The sequence below is a fragment of the Oreochromis aureus genome, linkage group 20, assembly GCF_013358895.1.
Source record: "Oreochromis aureus strain Israel breed Guangdong linkage group 20, ZZ_aureus, whole genome shotgun sequence".
Classification (NCBI taxonomy): Eukaryota; Metazoa; Chordata; class Actinopteri; order Cichliformes; family Cichlidae; genus Oreochromis; species Oreochromis aureus.
In genome coordinates, this window is record NC_052961.1 from 513,837 (window position 1) to 533,386 (window position 19,550).

The window sequence follows — 19,550 nt, forward strand, 5'->3', positions numbered from 1 at the left end:
ACTAAACAGCAGTGATGTTTGTAGGGTTACTGAAGTTGGGCTAGCTGGTATATAATGATGTGCTACGTGATCGCTAGCTACACAGCTATGTTAGCATAACATAAACACAGTGAAGCTGGAGGATGAACGCTAACTTTTTCCCACTCGATAAAAGTTAACGTGAGGGTTCCCGATGGTTAGGGACAAATGCAATTGCATGGCAGGATGCTGTAAACGGACCAAACTTCAGTCAGGAGAACAACTGAGATAATCCATCCACAATACGAGGTTAGTCATTAATATACTGCTGCATGGGCTGGGCTGCAGTTACATCGTAAGGGTTTAAAAACTGAGCTTTAAAATGAACAGTGGTGATAAAAACCGAGAGAGGCCGACAGTGATCACTGACTGTTTTAGGGGCTTGTTCAGATTAAACAGAACAAGATACAAAGCATTAAAACATGTTAAAAACACAACAGCCTTATTAAATGCAGAATAGTTTGGACCTGGAAGCAGGATTCATATGTCATCACTTAAAGACTGGATTAAGAAACTCAAAGCAGTCCAGCTGGTTTTCTTTCAAAGCTATTTAGACTGAAAATCCTCACATGGACCTAAACCCAGGTCAGGGTTTCTGGTCCTGCGCAGTTAAAGCAGCCACGTCTCAGATTAACCACAAACTTAGTATTAATGCAGCGTTCAGTGACTGAACACAGACCAAGCTCAGCCTGTGGACCACATGACTCCATCACCATGGTTACATGAGATGGCAGAGCTCTCCATGTCAGTCTGAAAGCTGAGATTTTACATCTTAAACTAAACGTCAGGTGAGGGATCCCCTCTGGAACCTGAAGGCAGCGCGCGATCACTCCTCTGAATTCAGAGAAGCTGCTGCTCAGTGTCATTGGTGCCTCTTTGCTGGACGGTGGGATGAGCTGAGGGTTTAATGCTGATGAAGATGAAGCATGTTTAGCACATGGCGGTGCAGAGATGTGTGGAGTAATGAATTATCGCTCGGATCCAAACACTAACCGAACGGTGTGTTTGCAGTCGGACCTGCTCAGCAGCCGTAAACCTGCCATCTCTGCGTGCAGCTGTACGTCTGCGCGAGCACGCTCCCCGCCTGCAGACCTTTAAAGGAAAGCAGCAGATCTGCAGCTGGATATCAGCCTGTGTGGCGCACATGTGCAGGCTCATTGCTGAAGGACCGCAGCTCTTTGTGTGTTCTGCAGGGTTGCGTCTCCTCTTCTTCCACAGTTTGCCTCACCTGTTTGGACGTATTAACAGCTATTTGTGTTACCTGTTTCCTCTGAGGTTTAGAGCAAGCTGCCCTCCTCTGTCTGTTTACATTTTCACAATCCGCCCGTCCTTCATCGAGCTTTCCCGTCATATTTAGTCTCTGGCCTCACTCTCCAAATAAACACACAGAGGCATGAAAAAAACACTGGGCTCTTATGCACTTGAATAAAAGTAGACTGAAAGGAATCAAGATTTAAAAGCGCAGTGACCTCCTCATTATTCGCTGTAAACTGAAGCTTTCTGAAACTGGACCAAGCCGTGTGCTAATGCTAGCTAATGGTACATGGACCTATATTTCTGCTCTACCTGAGCAGTCAAAGCACTTTGTACAAGTGCTTTTTTATCTAACATTTGATCTAGCATCTGAAATCAACTCAGGCTTAGTATCCTGCCCAAAGATATCTGGCATGCAGACTGGAGCAGCGTAAGACTGAACCGCCACTCCTCAATTCTCATTCCTGTGGAGCTCGTTATGCACAACAGAAGAAGTCCTGCAGCTCGCTGATGGAACCGGACCACCATCCACATCTCCACCAGTTAGCTCCTGGAACATTTCCTGTTTTAAATAAGTACCACACACATGGATGTGTTCAGTACCTCGTTCCTTTCATCACACCTCCTCGATGCGCTCACTCGTGCTGTATGTGGCACAGAGTGGCCCACCCAGCGTGGCACCACAGCCTTACATGGACACACTGCAGACTTCAACTTTAACTGCTTATTAATCACAGCTATGGCATACACGGTCTGCAGACGGAGGCCCGTATATGAAGGCTGGCAGGACCCTCGGGGAGCCGCGGCGAGTTCCTGCTGCTGGGATTCGATAAATATTCATGAGTATGCAGAGGCAGGCGCTGCTTTATGGCGGCAGTGTGATGTATCGCTGCTGCAGCTGCATGCTGGGGTGTTGCGGTGAAGCAGCCTGGGATCAAGCCTGTACAGTAACGCCACGGTGGACGTGTTAACACATGTGTTGCTTTATTATGGTGGACACTGTGTTTACGCCCCACACACACATCCCAGCTCTCTCTATACGTGTGTGTTGGATCGCAGCCTGTGTCAGAGCAGACGAGGAGGCCTTTTGAGTCCAGGATGTGTCTGGTGGCGTCCTCCGGTCCCTCCTGTTACCTCCACAGCACACAGCTCTGTTTAGGTTTTCAGGACCTGTGTGCTTTTGATTTGTTGGTTTCTGTCTTTATGTCGTGTCTGTTTTAGTTTTTCTTTTCTTGTGATTATCTGCTTCAGCTCCTCCCTCCTGCATCTTACATGTATACAGAATCTTGTGTCCTCTGTGCATGTGTGTGTGTGTTTTCATTTCACTTCAGTTTTAGGCTACGTCCACACGTACACGGGTAGTTTTGAAAAAGCAGTAATCGGCGTTCACTGAAAACAGAGAGTTTTGAAAACTCAGTTTTGTGTTCAGGTGTGGACGAGGAAAACGGAGATTTACTCACGCAACCTCAAAGGTGTGCGCCGTTTTAGAGGTCACGCTATGCATCACGTTATTGTTTACATGAGATGAATTTCTGCAATGGTGGATAGAGACAAAATACTGTTGCTGTTAATCTGACTATCTGCAGTTTTTACACACTTACTGTCACTCCATTTACACAGACAGGCGTCAGAGTGAACTTCTCCATTCAACACAGACGCTGTCACAACCCAAATCCCGACGTCGGTTTTGAATAAATTTACTTTTTTTAAACATTTAAATTTATGTATGCTGTATGCATTTTGTTCATTCCTGAGTTGTGAGTCTACAGCAACCAAAATAATGTCTTTAGTTATTAACATTTGAAATGATGAAGTCACTTGAAAAGTAACACAAAATTAGCTGCCTTTCCAGAAAAACACAAACTTTTGAGAAGCACTTCAGGGTTTGTGAGGGTACAAAACCCTGTTCAGTCTTTCCCTCCCAGGCTTCTAGACTTCTGATTGGCTAACATTTCATTTTAGCGTTTACATGTGGATGGAGTTTTTTTTTTTTTTTAAAAACTGCACGTGTGGACAGGATTTTAAAAAAAAAAGAAAACGGAAAATCTCAGTTTTCAAAAATACCCGTGTACGTGTGGACGTAGCCTTATTTATACAGCGTCAAATCACAACAACAGTCACCTCACGAGGGGTGAGAGAAGGAAGACAGGATAAAGACATGCTGTGGAAGAGAGACAGAGATTAATAACAAGGATGATTCAGTGCAGAGAGGTCTGTTAACACACAGTGAGTGAAGAAGAAACACCCAGTGCATCATGGGAATCTCTGGCAGCCTACGTCTATTGCAGCATAACTAAGGGAGGATTCAGGGTCACCTGGTCCAGCCCTAACTATATGCTTTAGCAAAAAGGAAAGTTTGAAGCCTAATCTTGAAAGTAGAGATAGTGTCTGTCTCCTGAAGCCAAACTGGAAGCTGGTTCCACAGAAGAGGGGCCTGAAAACTGAAGGCTCTGCCTCCCATTCTACTTTTAAATACTCTAGGAACAACAAGTAAGCCTGCAGTGTGAGAGCGAAGTGCTCTAATAGGGTGATATGGTACTACAAGGTCATTAAGATAAGATGGGGCCTATTTCAAAGATTTTTAGGTTTTTAGAGTTTCATACACATTCTTGTGTATACTTGGTCTTTTTTCCCTCCAACCCTGCTACATGATTGTGTCGTACTTCCTGTTTTCATTGTTCCACACATACAAATTTATGCCCTCCTCTGCACCAAACTCACATGTGGACAAAGAGCTGGCTCACACTTTATAAAACACTCACTTTCACTGATCTTTGGTCTCGTTGCTGCAGAGATGAGTCCTCTGTCATTCAGGCTTCCTGTGGATTGGCTCATAGATGTCATTCATGATCACCATAAAGGCTGCAACACAGCACAGCAGGACAAATGCAAACTGAATTATGGAGAACCTTAAACTCACTTTGGTCATTTGATAGTTTTTTCTTATAGAGATTGATTTGCATATAAACCTACATTCTTGATAAGTAACAGATTTTATTGCAGCAGTGTGATGTTCAGCTGTGGGTTGAACAGCCTGTCGCTGAAGATTCAAACATGCTTTTGGAGGTAATTGTTGTCATATTAGGATCATATTAGAAAGTCAGTATGAAAGCAGTTAACAGAGGTCCCCTATCACTGCGCTCCACAGCGCCGCGAGGCAGAAGCCTGAGTGGGTGTTTCAGCTGTCTGTCTGCATGCAGGTATATTACCGTTACATGTAGCGGCTAACTGCTCGGCACCAAAAACCGCCATCAGTGATCTTTCTCCCAGACCAGGCGGAGCAGCACTTCGTGTTACAGCCTCAGACGTTTAGGCTGCGTCGCTGCAGCCTCAGTCTGATGAAGCAGCAAGTGCTGTGTGTGACCGCCGTCCCTGTGCTCAGCTCAACAGCTCAAAGTCAGTCTGGTGGCTGCTCTAACTAATGGCTGCTTCCTGCCTACCTGCTGTTAGATAAGGTTGAGGTGGGAACAAGAACCAGACGTCATCTTCATCATCTGATGAGGATAAGAGTCAAGATGAATCGGGCTAATTAGCCCAGAAACTCTCTGCTGAGGATCATCTTTGTTTGTGCCTTAAGTGGCAGACTTCAAAAGGAGCCGGCTGAGTAAGACCGCTACCCCTCCTGGACCCTCTGAGGTGAGCTGTTCCAACAGGGGGAACATTCTGGAGAAGACAGGATGTGTGTTTGGGTGCATGGGTTTTTAAACACTACAGAACAACATCGATTTTTCCTGTAAATGCAGAAACCGGTTCTCTTGTAGAGCTGCAGTAGTCAATGATTGAAGCTTCTGCTTTCTCTTGCTACTGCACTGATCCAGAAAGATCGATGTCTCCGCCCTCTGGTTCATCCATCTTTGCTTTACTGCCACTCCCTTTCTCACATTTCAGTGCCTTCATGTTCTCTCACCCGGCTCTCAGCAGATGGCCCCGCCCCTCCCTGAGCCTGGTTCTGCCAGAGGTTTCTTCCTGTTAAAAGGGAGTTTTTCCTTCCCACTGTTGCCAAAGTGCTTGCTCATATGGGGTCATATGATTGTGCTTCCTGGTCCCAGCTCTGGATAGTCACATTTTGGGGGGTTTAATAAATTTGTCCAGATTTCTAGAAATGACAGCTGCTCTCGTCTCTCCTAACAAGACCAGGTTTCCTCCAGAAAGTTTACCAATTATCTATGAAGCCCACATCGTCTTTGGACACCACTCAGACATCCGTTTAACGTAAACGGCTGTTATTACTGCTGACGTGAAAATAAATGGATAGCGCTCGAGTAAAACATCAAAGTGAAATAAAATGATGCACTGATGAAGCTCAGTTTGAAATCTTAGCCGATTTGCTCCATAACAAACAAAACACTGACTTAAAGTAAACATTGGAAAGTATTTCTTACCTTTAATCTCCACTGAGACCAAAATCGAGACGAGCGATGGTGCTCTTTTGCAGGCAGGCAGGATGTTGATAGATCCAATAGATTCCTGTGTAAAATTGTGCATTTATTTTGTGACGCAGACACCTGTTCTCTGGGATCCTTGGCACCACCTGCCGCATCCTTGATAGAGTGGGCGGAGCAACAACGCACTTTTTAGTCTACATGACTTGTTGAAATGGCCAATCAACGTCTTTTTCCAACCACATGTGTCACCCCACTTCAAAATCACATCAAATGAAAATGGGTCGTGGCTTACCTGTAGAAGGTTTAAATGATCGTTGGCTAGCTTTCCTGATGATCTCAGATGTCATCACTAACTTTTGATTAATCCATTGATTTTATAAATCAGTAACTACAAACCTTTGTACAGGACACATTTTTTAATGACTTTTTTGTTTTCTTTGACTAAACTTAAGAAGTGAGAGCTCGTAAAAATACTCTGTCACATTTTTGTATGTTACAGTGTTTAACCACATTTGTTTTTTCCTGTACAGTGAGCGTAAAAAGGTCTTTGATCTCAGCTAAACATGGACTACCCTGAAGACTTCGCGCTGGAGCCGTACAATTTTTCTTTTCTGAACAACTTCAGTTACCCTCAAAACGACACCGACTACCTGCCAATGGGGGTGAAGGTCACCATCGTGGTCGTCTACATGATCGTGTGCGTCATTGGTCTGGTGGGAAACTTCCTCGTCATGTATGTCATCATAAGGTAAGATGAAGTTTATCTTCCTCCTCACCTCCTCACACTGAAACTGTGGTGGATATGACCCCAGTGTCTATAGCAGTGCAGTCAGATACTTCTTCTATGATCTGATGCTTTGACAGAAATAATTCAGCTTAAACAAAGAAAAGGTTGTCCTCGAGGGTTATTCATCAGTGTGCTGGCTGGCAGATGTTTTATTCATTTTCAGTTTTAATAATCATTTAATAAAATCTTTTTCATCCTTTCTGAGCTGGAGTCCTTCGTACTTTTGAGAAACTTTTGGACCCGAGTCCTTCAAAGCTGCACAGATAAACTAAAACAGTTTTTATTCGAAAATAATTTTACATGATGAGAGATTTAAAAGGCAGGTTTATAAAGTAAGAGCTTCTCCTTTGGCTTCATTGCCGTGGAGCTGATTGGCTCGCCTTGTTGGTGATCACATGTTCTGGACAGGTTTACATGACACACCCAACTGTGATTGCTGATAAGGGCGGCTCAACCGCTCATTAGGTGTAGGAGTACGCACGTTTTCACGCAGGGCCATGTAGGTTTGTATGTGTTTTCCTTCAATAATAAACACCTTTTTAGAAACTGCACTTTGTGTTTACTTCTGTTATCTTTGTCGAATATTTGAATTTGTTGGATGAGCTGAAACATTTCAGTGTGACAAACATACAAACAAATAAAAACACCAACGTGTCATGAAATTATAAAAGGCTCATCTCGACGTCTCCAATAAAGACTCACTAATTGATCCAGTCTCAGTATCAGTCTCAGAGTTAGCCGAAGGAGCAAACACGACACAGATAAAAGCTCTGAGCGCTGCGTAACACCATGCTGTGTTTAATGACGCCCTACACCAGCATCAGACTTCATTTTGCACTTTTTCTCCAGTTTTGTATTAAAGTAGTAAAGCCAAGGTTCAGGCCGGCCTCTGTGACGTGAGTAGTTCCTGTCAGAGGCACAACAGTACATCCTCTGAGGCTGCTGTACCTCTAAAGCTCCAATCAGGCCTTGTTCTCTGTGAGTGACTGAGCATAACTGGTTAACCAGAGATTAGTCATTCAGAAGCATCACACTGAACTGCTGCAGGAGATCTGCACCATCAGCATGCACTGTGTGTGTGTGATTTGACTGAATGTGGCGTAGGTGGACTCATGAACGTTCTGACAGTTGGTGGATCTGCCCACCGGGCAGCTGCTGTTTGTTTGTGTTTCTGATGTGTGTGTGTGTCTGTGTGTGTCTGTGTGTGTGTGTTTACCCTGCAGCAAAGCAGCATTCATGTATGAAGTTGTGTATTATAATCCGGGTTATTTACCACAGAGTTTCCTGTCGTGCGTTTCAAAGCTTCGTGTTATTTTTTGAAAGCAGAGGTTAACAGCTGATCTCGTCATGGAAATGTACCCTTCACGTTTCAAACACGAGGAAAAACAAAACATTTGAAAAATAATTTTATGTAATTGAAAATAAAATGAGTTACAGAACCTTAAAAATGAGCAGGCTGTAAATGCTGTAAAGCGCCATCGTCAGGTAGTTTCTGGCACTCCTGCCTGGAGATGATCCTCGTACGGTCCCGCTCTGGTTCAGGTTTGGACCTGCTGTCGGGCATTCCCTTGAAGGTGGTGCTCTGATACTGAGGACGGGTCAGCATGGGAGGAGTTCTTTGTGCATCAGTAACCTTTTAGGTTGTTGGTGTAAACAGACGTGGATCCCAGTCCTCTGGTGTTGTGCTCCCACATGCGTTTCCTTACACTGGTTTCACTGGAGGACGTGAAGCAGCACCTGATCTAGGAGATGGACAACATTTCCAGGGGCTCATTGGATCTGCAGTGAAAATTAAAACAGTAAAACTTGGTTTCTATTGTCTCCCTCAAGGTGGTGGCAGTTCATACCTTTGACATCGTTTAAGGCATCTGCAGAGACGTTGCGATCCTCCGGCTCGTTTTCTGCCTGGGACATCAGTGGCATCACTCGTTTATGCTCGAGATGCCTTTTGGTGTCCGTGCCCGGTTTATGGCATCAGTGAGATGAGTTCATCACTCCCAGCGAGACTGATGAGGGTTACTGTTCTGTATTAAGCTAAAAGACCATTACTCTCTAACCTAACTGAGCAGTTTGCTGTGCCTAAACAGACCAGCCAATGGTCCACAGTCTCCCCCCGATGAACGGTAGGTTTTTGAAACAGGACGGCTGTCTCTCAGAGCATTCAGAGACCTGCTCATTTGTTTTGTGGGGGTGTGGGTGGGTGCGTCGGAGGGATTTGTACTGTGTGTCACTGTCTTTGTTATTTAGTCCCAAACAGAGAGAGGCAGATGAATTCCATCAGCTGGAGCAACCCCACCACTACAGATAAAGGAAATCAAAGCTCCAGACAGAACCGACATCAATACTGAAACCACAAAGAGGTGGTTTACCAGATACACCTCCAAACTGTGGATTTGTACCCTCTCTGCCTCCAACAGATTTAAACACAACAAATACAAAATGCAGCATTCAAAAACCAACAATGGACAACAATGACAAACAATCACATTCACTTCAGTTCAGTTTTATTTATATATCAAGAGCCTATCACAGCTTATTGTTGTTTATAGACCCTACAGTAATACAAAAAACCCCCCAACAATTATATGAGCACCTGTGAGTAAACACTTGGTGACAGTGAGGAGGAAAAACTCCTTCTCAGCAGGAATAAATCTCCAGCACAACCAGGCTCAGAAAGGGACAGCCATCTGCTGCAGCTGGTTGGAGGTGATGCCTTTGATTTATGGGTGTACCAAGTGTCACCACCAGGTGGTGATCAGCTCTGCTCCTCTCTTCACCCGAGTGTCCTGGTGCCATTGCCTGATGGGCCTTTTTCCAGGACCCACTCAGGGACTCCAAGAAGTCTGGGCACTCAACTAAGGCTAAACCATCCTCTCGCCCACTGTGGGAAAACCCCGACATACTGACACAGAGCCATAGGGATACTCTCCGAGGTTTAACTCCAGAGTGGAACCAGTCTTCTGGATAGTCCATGTCCTCTCCAGAAGATGGTTCCAACTATATCTACTCGGGACCTCATGCACGTCCCTAAAGCCAGTCCTAGTAAGCGATGGTTGACTGCTGCCTGATCTGTAGAGCACTGATCTTCTACAACAGGAGTGTCAAAGTCCAGTCCTCGAGGGCCGCTGTCCTGAAACTTTTCATGTGTCCCTGCTGCTTCAGCAAGACCTGACTGCATGCCGAGGTGGCAGCCATTTGATTCATGTTACAGCAGCTCACGAGTGAATCAACATGGTCCAATAAAAGTACTTTTTTTTTCCAGAACACTTACATTTAGTTACATTTTTCCAAATTTACTCAAGTATGGGAAAAGTTTGGCACCTCAGCATGCAGTCAGGTCTTGCTAATGACCTACTAATAGTATCCAGGTGTGTTGTAGCAGGGACACATGTAAGAGGTCCAGGACACCGGCCCTCGAGGACTGGAGTTTTACACCCCTGGTCTACATCAACGGCCCAGTCGTGTTCTTTAACCAGAGCTGTGTGTGAAAGCCGGGTGTGAAAGAATGCTTTTCCAGTTGACCTGAATTCCCACCCTTTCCTAGGGTCACGAGCTGTGGGTAGTGTCTGAAGAATTAGCTCATGGATACAATCTGCAAGCGTGAGCTTCCTCTGCTGGTAGTCTAGGTCAGAGATGGGGTGAGGAGCTCAAGCTCAAAGTGGAGCCACTACTCCTCCACATTGATAGGAGCCAGCGGAGGTGGTTCAGGCATCTGACCAGGAAGTCTTGCAGGCCTGTTTTACTGCGAGGAGCTCCAGGGCATACCCTGAGCACACTATTATATCAGGTGACTTGGGAAGTGGTGGAGTAGCGAGAGGGAGGTCTGTGTTTTGACTGCTGCCCCCGACCCAGATAAGCTTTAGAAAATAGATGGATGCTATATTGGCATATTCATAAAATATGCACGCCTCTATAAAATCAATATCTGCATGATTAGTTTTGTACCTTCCACAATATGAATAAAAAGTGAAGATTTATTCTGAAATTAAAAGCTAGTCTTCACTTTGACCTTTCTAACAAAGTTATTCATATGTGCATGAACCCCAGGAGGTTACTGGGCCCGAAACCTCACCCTGTGTTTCAGAGACGAGCAGAAAGGACTTTGTTAGAGAAATATAAATACCTGTGAACATGAAACGTCAGTGAGCAGCGAGTTAAATGAGGAGTGTTTTTGCTGGAACACCTCGACAGCAAAGGAAGACCAAACAAGTCCCAACATGGAATCTTTTTATAAAACTCACATGGCAGCCACTGATATGGTCTCCTGTAGGAGCGTTAATGGCCTCTGATGTCCGTCTGTATAAAGGACACAGTGTGTCTCAGGAAACCAGGCTCAAGCTGATTGGATATCAGTGAAAGCAGAGTCTGCTGATAAGGCTTTAGCTCGATGCTCGAATGACATCATTGCTGTAAATAAACTCTCGTCATTGGCTCCCTGTTCATTTTAGAAATATTTAAAAAATCTGAACATTTAAGGCTTCCTGTCTGAACGTTGAATATACTCAGTTTGAGGTCTTCTGGGTTTTGATGGTGTGGTGTGCACATGAACACTACAGAAATAAGAGCAGCAGCCCTGTGCTGCCTTTTACCAACTCAAGGACATCCAAACTCATCCGCTGAATATTTATTTGTCTGTCATCAGGTCTTGTGCTTAATGAGCTGATCCTTGTCCTCTGGCAGTAGAAAATAAACCAAGGTCGCTCTTCTTAAGGATCTGTCTCTGATCAGAGTCAGAGAAAACCTAAACCTGTGTGAGGAATCTGTTATATGCAGATGGAACAGAGAGGTGGAGGTTTGCTCCAACAGCAACCTTTTTAATGGCAAGGAGGTGGAAGAAAAAGCTAAGATTTGATCATTTAAATGGTGGGGTTAATGACAGATGGAAGCAGCCAGCGGCATCTATTTTAGCTCTTCCTTGTAAACAAAAACATAAAAGCATAAAAGGCACAGAGGAAGAGCCGTCGAGCAGCATTAAATGAGCTTTTGCGTCTGTCGGGAAACGGTGCTCTTTGTTTTGAACCCTCTGTGCTGTCAGACAAAGGTGGAAACAGAGCTTTAACTCCAGCATCAGACGTGTTTTTGGCCACGAGCAGAGATTCCTGCGAGCATCTGCTGGCTGCACAGCCTGAAAAGGCAGTGGACCGCAGGGAAGGCGTCCTGCCTGCAGACAGAGAGCAGAGGGAGCCTGGCGATGACAGGCTGGAGCTGTGTTCACACCAAACACTTTTATTCTTTACTCGTGTGCTGCCCGAAGGGATTTTAGTAGGAAAAAAGAAGCCTGTTTCCATAACAACACTCCGATCTGTGTTGTACAGCGAGGACATCGTCGGCCCGCTGCATCACTTCAGAGACGTCAGCGTGCCATCGCTCCTTGGAGGAAAACACAAACGATGAGAGGACTGTCGGTCTGAAGGAAGGAATGGGCTTCGCAGGTGTCAGGTGATCCAGAAGCACCGAACCTCCAATCAGAGCTCCAGACTGCGGCGTGCTTACAGAGGAAAGCTGACCATTAGACACAAAACTAACAAAGATGATAAAGGACGCCACACTGAAATTTCTATGTCACTTAAAATGATGCCTAGTCTTATAATCAGGTAAAAGTCACCACAGAAGCACGGGACGAATCGCACTCTGTCACTCTTTATTTATCAAAAGTGAAACCAACATTTAGAAGCAGTGCTTCTGCAGTCCTGTAGCTCCAGCTGGCAGATCGTCCTTTTGTAGGGTCAGGTCTGCACTCTGACCGTTGCAGCAGTTTGACTCTTTTCTTGCTGATGACCCACTTTGGTATACAGAGGAGTCGGTGGTCCCCTCACATCATCAGCGTGCTGACAGTTGTTATGAGCCATCTGGTTTCCTTCAAACGTGCTGCTGTGCGTTACAGCTGAACACGAGATGAGACATAAGAAAAAGTGTAGAAAATTGCTAAACGCCATGACAGCAGTGACTGAGCGCCACAGGCAGAGGGTCACTCAGGATGGTCTGATAACCATAAACAGAACCTTGTTCCTCGTTCTCCAACAAACTCTTATTCCAATAACTTCATATAGAGTCAAAGTCATTTCCAGTGTGTGTGTGTGTGTGTGTGTGTGTGTGTGTGTGTGTGTGTGTGTGTGTGTGTGCTGCCTTCATGGTGACGGAGCTGCTCCGGGGGAGTGCTGTGACATGTTTTCAGTCTGAACGCAGGATGATGTGTTCAAAGGAACATAATGGGATGTTTTCAGTGTCTGTGGGAGCTTTACTCTAGTGGGCGTGATGATAGAACACATTTCATGCAATCAAAGTATTTCAGTATTGTTTCAGGTTTAAAGGCAGTTCTGTTCAATTTTATTTATACATCAAATTACAGCAACGTTAACGGTGGTCCTGCAGTAATGGAGGATTGAGGCTCACCTGATCCAGCCTAACTGTGTGCAAAGAGTCAACCTGCTGCTGCTTTTCCTTTGAGCCCAGACACAACGCTGTCATTACTCAGTCTGCAGTCAGACTTTACAAGACTGCAGTCTTACTTCCAGAAAACATACAGGAGAGATTCCTCACAGGGTGGAGGAGAGCACGCTCTGGTGTTTGGTACTGCACAGAGGTCATTAACACCACCCAGGATTCCCCTGGAGGCCATCGCCACATCCTCCTGTCTCACAGGTGACCCTCGCACCCCGCCCACCCTCTGGTTGGCACCTTAGGTCAATCGGGTACCACACCTCCAGACTCACTGCCAGCTTCTTCCCCTTCTTCCCCCAAACACTACCCCCCCACCCCCACGCCCACCCACCTGAGCCACAGTCTGAGTAGGGTCCGTATGTGAGTGAGGGCTACTCAGACCAGGTCCTTTGTTCTTTGTTGTTTCATATGTATTTCTATTGTTAGTTAATTATTCCTGCACAGTTGGCGTGGAGCACCCATAATTATGCTGTAACATGTACAACGACAATAAAGGGCTATTCTATTTTATTCTCTCCTATTCTATTCTAATGGATCGTGGATCTCCTTCATGTGTGTAAGTGGAAAGCATTTACCAGCCGGCCTTACAAAGCGTGTGGTCAGTCTGTGAGCTCGTCTCCTGTGGTGAACTGAGCCTTTGGTACTACAGACTCTGATTAGTCCCAGTCTACAGTCTGAGCTGCACTGATGGATCCAGACCGTCCTGATGAACAGATAGTCGGGCCTCGAAGTGATTCCCAGATCATATCCTTTTACGCTTGTTGAACACACCTGTATGTGAAACGGTTGTGTAAAGGGTCGTTCATCTCCTCGGTTCCTCGAGCCTCTGCGTGGCCTTCCTGTCCTGGAGTGTAACCAGAGGTTTGCATTTGGTTGTAAAATCTCTCTGTATCTGCATCTATGAAGGCGACTCTGGATTGTAGATGTTTACAGTGATCCTGCTGTCTCTGACCTGGTTAGCTGCTGTGAAGTTTGTTTTCTTAGCCATCTTCTGTGGTCTGCAGTAGCTTTGGCTCCTTTCCCAACAGAGAAGTGATGTTCCACATCCCTACAGCCAGTCTTAGTGAGCAAGGATGTCTCTGTTAGCTCAGCAAACTCCAGCAAACACACAGTCTGAGTGTGTGCACAGTGTGTTGCTAGCTAAAGGTCCAGCTGCTGTATGAATGAGAGCTGACTTCACTCAGATGCACATCATATCTTCTGTGGTCGGCTCAGTGGGGCCCGTCTTTTTAACAATGATCTGGACACTTAAACTTTCTCCGCTCTGATTGGCTCATTTTGGTTTTTTAGGTTAATGATGGCCTCCATTATTTGCACTGACATGTCTTTGGACCTCTTGCTGTGTGTGTGTGTGTGTGTGTGTGTGTGTGTGTGTGTGTGTGTGTGGTTAGGACAGTCTTCTGGTTTCCATGCTGAGTGTGGTCATGGGCAGCAGAACACAAGCTGAACAGTTCAACACCGTCTCTTTTATCTGCTTCTTGTCCAGTTAATCCTGAAGCTCTGAAAATGTCTGTGTATAACCAGTCCATACAAACTTCCTGTGAAACCATCCATCAGTAAATCCTCCATTGGCACAGAGCAAAGATGAGGAACCCGCTTTCTGCAGTACCAGCCAACACAGAGGAAGTTAGCGGGCTAGTTGTAACCGCCCACACAGCATGTGTCACCTCAGGTATGGAGAATATTTGCTGCTCTCTCAGCTGCTGGATGACCCGATGCCTAGCAGAGGTTTGTACATCTGCATTGATCAGACGATACAATCTGTAACAGTGTTAACAACTTTTTAAGCATCTTCACAGAAACTCATTAAACAATGTGAGCTAAGAAAAGGTGATTCAAATGAAGAAAGACACATCGGGAGACATGATTGGAAAGGTTTCAGGCTGCAGGTGTCCGTCGGTTGGTGGTTTATGGATAACATCCAAAAGTGTCCGTGCAGGGAGAGAGACATCAAACGTTCGTGCTTTGGCTCAGAGGCTTGGAGCCGACTGAAGAGATAATTACACACAGATGGTCCGAGTGTGAGTTTGTGCGTTCAGAGTCGTAGAAAAACGAAAACGCATTCACACACATTGTGAGTCTGACCTCCATTAGTCGGCGCTTCATTCTGTCAGATTACATTCACCGTTATCATCACAAAGGTCAAAACCAGCACTTTGTCTGTGTTTTCAATCATCTGAGGGAAAGTTTGTGCAGCAGTGGGATGGTGGTGTGTGTGGAGGTGGAGGTCGAGCTCACAGCTGTTTTTCTGCGTTTTTCACAGAAAATAGACTGAAACAGGAAAAAAGCACAAAGAGGAAAGTTTAGGAAATCTGTAATGCCACATTACAGGATGGCTCGCTCTCCTCCACACAATGAAGGACACACAAGCTCTGTAATCTACCTTTGTTCATTAAATCTGTTTATTCATTCCACTGTTTTATTTGGATTCACTGAAAAACACTGAAGCACCATAAGCTGCAGTTCCTCTAATGTCCACATGAGGCTCCAGCAGTGAGTGCAGAAAACATGGATGACCAGACATTGCGCCCTGGTGTATCGGATTCCGGTGTATCACCCCCGGGTGTCTGGCTGCACGGCTCATAAACCAGCCCCCTTCCTGTTAGCGGGTGGGGGTCAGGCTAGAATAAAACAGGTCAGCGGTTTTCTTTCTCAGAAGTTTGATTTGAATTACTAACTTGCTGCTGTGCGAAGTGACATCACGGTGACACCTTTGATTGGTGTTAAGGTTCAAAAATTGGAGAAAAGGAGTACGGAGGGCTCACAAGCAAATAACAACTCTGGTCCAGAAGATGTGATCAAAGCAAAGATTTATTGATTACACGCGCGGAGTCCGACGCTGGGCAAAGTCAGCGATCGAACTAAACTTACAATAATTAGACAAAGGTTTTATATGGGTAAGACAACAAAGCCCCCTCTTTTGCAAAAACAGACACAATACAGCTTACGTCAACCTAAACCACAAAATGTTCCGTTAACTTTTACCATAGTTTTAAAGAACATTAGGTCTCATCTCCATCCCGGTGTCGCACCATGAGCGCCTTCTTATCTCCCAGAACATCCGGTGCGCTTCCTGTAACCATCTGACAGTACGCCGGCACAATTTGCACTTGCAGCAAAAACACATCTTAACTTCTTACCTACTAAAATGAATCTACTATGGAGTGTACGTGTGTGTGTGAGTGTGTGGGTGCCTGCTGTGTATGCTATGTATGTGTCATGACCTCTCCTGCACCTCGGCTCACCTCACACCTCTCGTCCTAGCCAGACATAAGGCCTGCGCTCATACACAGCTGAACTATGTGTGACTTCTAGACTAAATGTCACAGTCAAATGATGATACTCAAACCCTGAAGGAAACTTACTTAAACTGAACATAAATGAAACTTAAAACTTACTTCAAAGGATATAAGTGATAAATGATACAAACTTAAATCTTAGCTCTAAAGGATATAAGTAATAAAAGATAAAAATCACTCTAGGCGTCTGTCATGTAAGCAGGTGTGTTGCAATTCCTTTCAGAGCTCCTGTCCTCCTCACCGTGTATTGGCTGATCCTTCACGCCTGCCAAGAGTTTCTGACCCTCACTTGACCAAGAGCCACAGCTCTTTAATAAGCTCAAATGCAATCATGTATAAAAGATTAAAATCATTTTCATAACAAAGGTTCTTTCTTCTCAGATCTGCCAATATGTTTGCTCGTCTCTACTACAGTTTAATCCTTGAAAATCACACTGATCTGCATACTATGTGGAAATTACAGATTACATAATGGCAAAAGCATTTTGTCAGACCCCTCATTGGCTGCTGCAGAGAAACTTGCGCGTCTCTGTTCAGCTGTGGCAGATAGAGCAGAGACGCTGGGAGGAGGTCCAGCGCTTACGAAACCTCGACCGACAGTTTCAAAGTGCCAGCGTGAGGTGCTCTAACCTGGACTCACCGCACTGCTTCCATAAAAACATAAATATTTGCCATTTCTAAGCTGATTAATTTGCTAAAAGTAATGAACTTTCTAAGCTAAGACAAGCAGTCTGGTGTTTGGTGGCTGTGATGTTTTCCCCTTAGAGAATAATCAGTGCACATGAATGAATTCACCTTGAATAAAGAAATCGCTCTGTTGTGTTTGAATGTTCGATGAAGTCGGTGCTACGGTTCAGACGTCAGGTGTGCAGCAGGTACTGCTGCCTGCTCGCTCACTGACATGACTGTGTCCGTGACGGTGTCTGTGTCCGTGATGGTGTCCGTGACTGTGTCCGTGTCCGTGATGGTGTCCGTGATCCTGTCAGTGATCGTGTCAGTGACTCTGTCAGTGACTGCGTCCATGACGGTGTCAGTGATGGTGTCAGTGACTGCGTCTGTCACGGTGTCAGTGACCATGTCCGTGACCGTGTCAGTGATGGTGTCAGTAACTCTGTCAGTGACTGCGTCTGTGACCGTGTCAGTGATGGTGTCAGTGACTGTGTCCGTGACTGTGTCTGTGACCGTGTCAGGGCCCGTGTCAGTGCCCGTGTCCATGCCCGTGTTCGTGACTGTGTCAGTGACCTTGTCCGTGACCGTGTCAGTGACTGCCGTGACCGTGTCCGTGACTGTGTTGTGACTCTGTCAGTGACTGTCTCAGTGACCGTGTCAGTGATGGTGTCAGTGATGGTGTCAGTGACCGTGTCAGTGATGGTGTCAGTGACTGTGTAAGTGATGGTGTCAGTGACCATGTCCGTGTCAGTGTCCGTGTCCGTGTCCATGACGGTGTCAGTGACTGTGCCCATGACTGTCCGTGATGGTGTCCGTACAGTCATGATCAGTATCATACTGGGCGAGCAGCAGGCCGGACTCTTCTTCAGCTGCTGTGCACAGCTAATTATTATTAAACAGCAGCAGGTCTCCGCCTCTGTCCTCACCTGCATGAACAGAAACACTGTCAACTGAGTGTTTGTGGTTCTAAGCAGCAGTAACACTGTAAATCACACAGCACTGAAAACACTGTGTCAGTGTTCCTGTCTGACTGTCTAACACCAGCTCACAGGTTCCCAGAGTAAATGACAGAAATATATGGGCAGAAATCTGTGCCATCAGAAACTGAATTTGAATAAGTTAAATTTGAATTTGAATTGCTCAGATTGAATCTGAATTGTAACTTGAATAAATGCTTTTGAAAACTGAATTTCAATTAGTCTAATTTGAAATTGAATTTATGGTTTGAAAATGATCATCACTAAATTGAAATTGAATTTTATATATTGAAAATGAATTCATTTGCTTTGAAACTGCATTTTATCCTTTAAAAATTCAGAGTAGAACTGGACTGTCACCGGCCTCAGGCTCTTCACCTTTTCAAAGACAAAGCAGTCATTTAGATAAAATATTAGATATTGTTTACCTGTAAATGCACAAAGAGAATTTAGAAATGTAATTATTGTCAAGAGTGAAAAAGCACTGATAGTGTAATCTACAGCTGTGGCCAAACGTTTAGAGAATGAGAAGTGTTGTTTATTTACAAAGTTTGCTGTTTCAGTGATAGTCACATATCATATCACTTCAAACAGAGGTGATCCAGTAATGCTGCACTAATGAATTAGACTAACTATTCACTTTAGCTAAAGTTATTAAGTTAGCTAAAGAGTTGGGATGCTGTGTGAGACATAAATAAAGCTCAAATACAAAGGTTTGGACACTGTTTTGCATGTTTCCCTACTGTAGGGGTCTCTGCAAGCATACAGGGCTCTAACAGGGTACAAGATGACAACTTTGGATTTCTACTAGAAAAAGTCGATCATAGATAAGATGGCCTTTATTAGTCCCACAGGTGGGAAATTTGTTTGTCAAAGCTAAATCCAGGGCAAACTAGGCTAAATTAGCGTTTTTAGCTAACAGCTACAATAAGCATAAAAGTTACTGTACGGCTATCAATTGTTAACATGACGCTTGTTCTTATACATGTAATACATTTACTACCAACCTGAGAGTTTATCCGCTGGTCGTTCGACATGACGAATGACTTCTGAAGTCTTAATTCAGCTCAAGACGCTGTAGATTCCCGTCAGTAACACTTTCGGTCCGCTAGTATAACGTAGTTCTATTAATCTGCGCTCGTTTACTCTTGAACCGGAACCGGATGTAAGTTCCAAAAAACTGAATTTTGGAACTGAAATTGAATTGTGAGAGTGAAACTGAAAATATTCGAGAGCTGAATTTTTAAAGGATAAAATGCAGTTTCAAAGCAAATGAATTCATTTTCAATATATAAAATTCAATTTCAATTTAGTGATGATCATTTTCAAACCATAAATTCAATTTCAAATTAGACTAATTGAAATTCAGTTTTCAAAAGCATTTATTCAAGTTACAATTCAGATTCAATCTGAGCAATTCAAATTCAAATTTAACTTATTCAAATTCAGTTTCTGATGGCACAGATTTCTGCCCATAGAAATATGTCTGAAACTCAGCTGAAGAGGAAGGAGACGTCTGTGTCTGTGCGTGTGTGTGTGTGTGTGTGTGTGTGTGTGTGTGTGAGAGAGAGAGTTTATAATGAACATTACATATTTTTAAACTCAGACGGCCTTCCTTTCTTCACCCTCAGTTTTACTGGGCTCCATGTGTATGACCTGTCTGTGTTATTAATTTGAGCTTTGCATAAACCTGTTACTGATGATCTCTGTGTCAAATGTC

The 19,550-nt window shown here is 44.6% G+C and overlaps 1 protein-coding gene across 1 annotated transcript in view; it reads left to right on the plus strand.

The window, feature by feature from the left end:
* The window catches only part of oprl1 (opiate receptor-like 1), a 144,712-nt gene that overhangs the window by 1,676 nt on the left and 123,486 nt on the right, over positions 1-19,550 (plus strand). The window contains exon 2 of the mRNA XM_039604799.1: positions 6,188-6,405. Within this exon, the coding sequence (XP_039460733.1) occupies positions 6,221-6,405 (185 nt within the window). The 5' untranslated portion in view covers positions 6,188-6,220. The remainder of the gene's footprint in view (positions 1-6,187; positions 6,406-19,550) is intronic.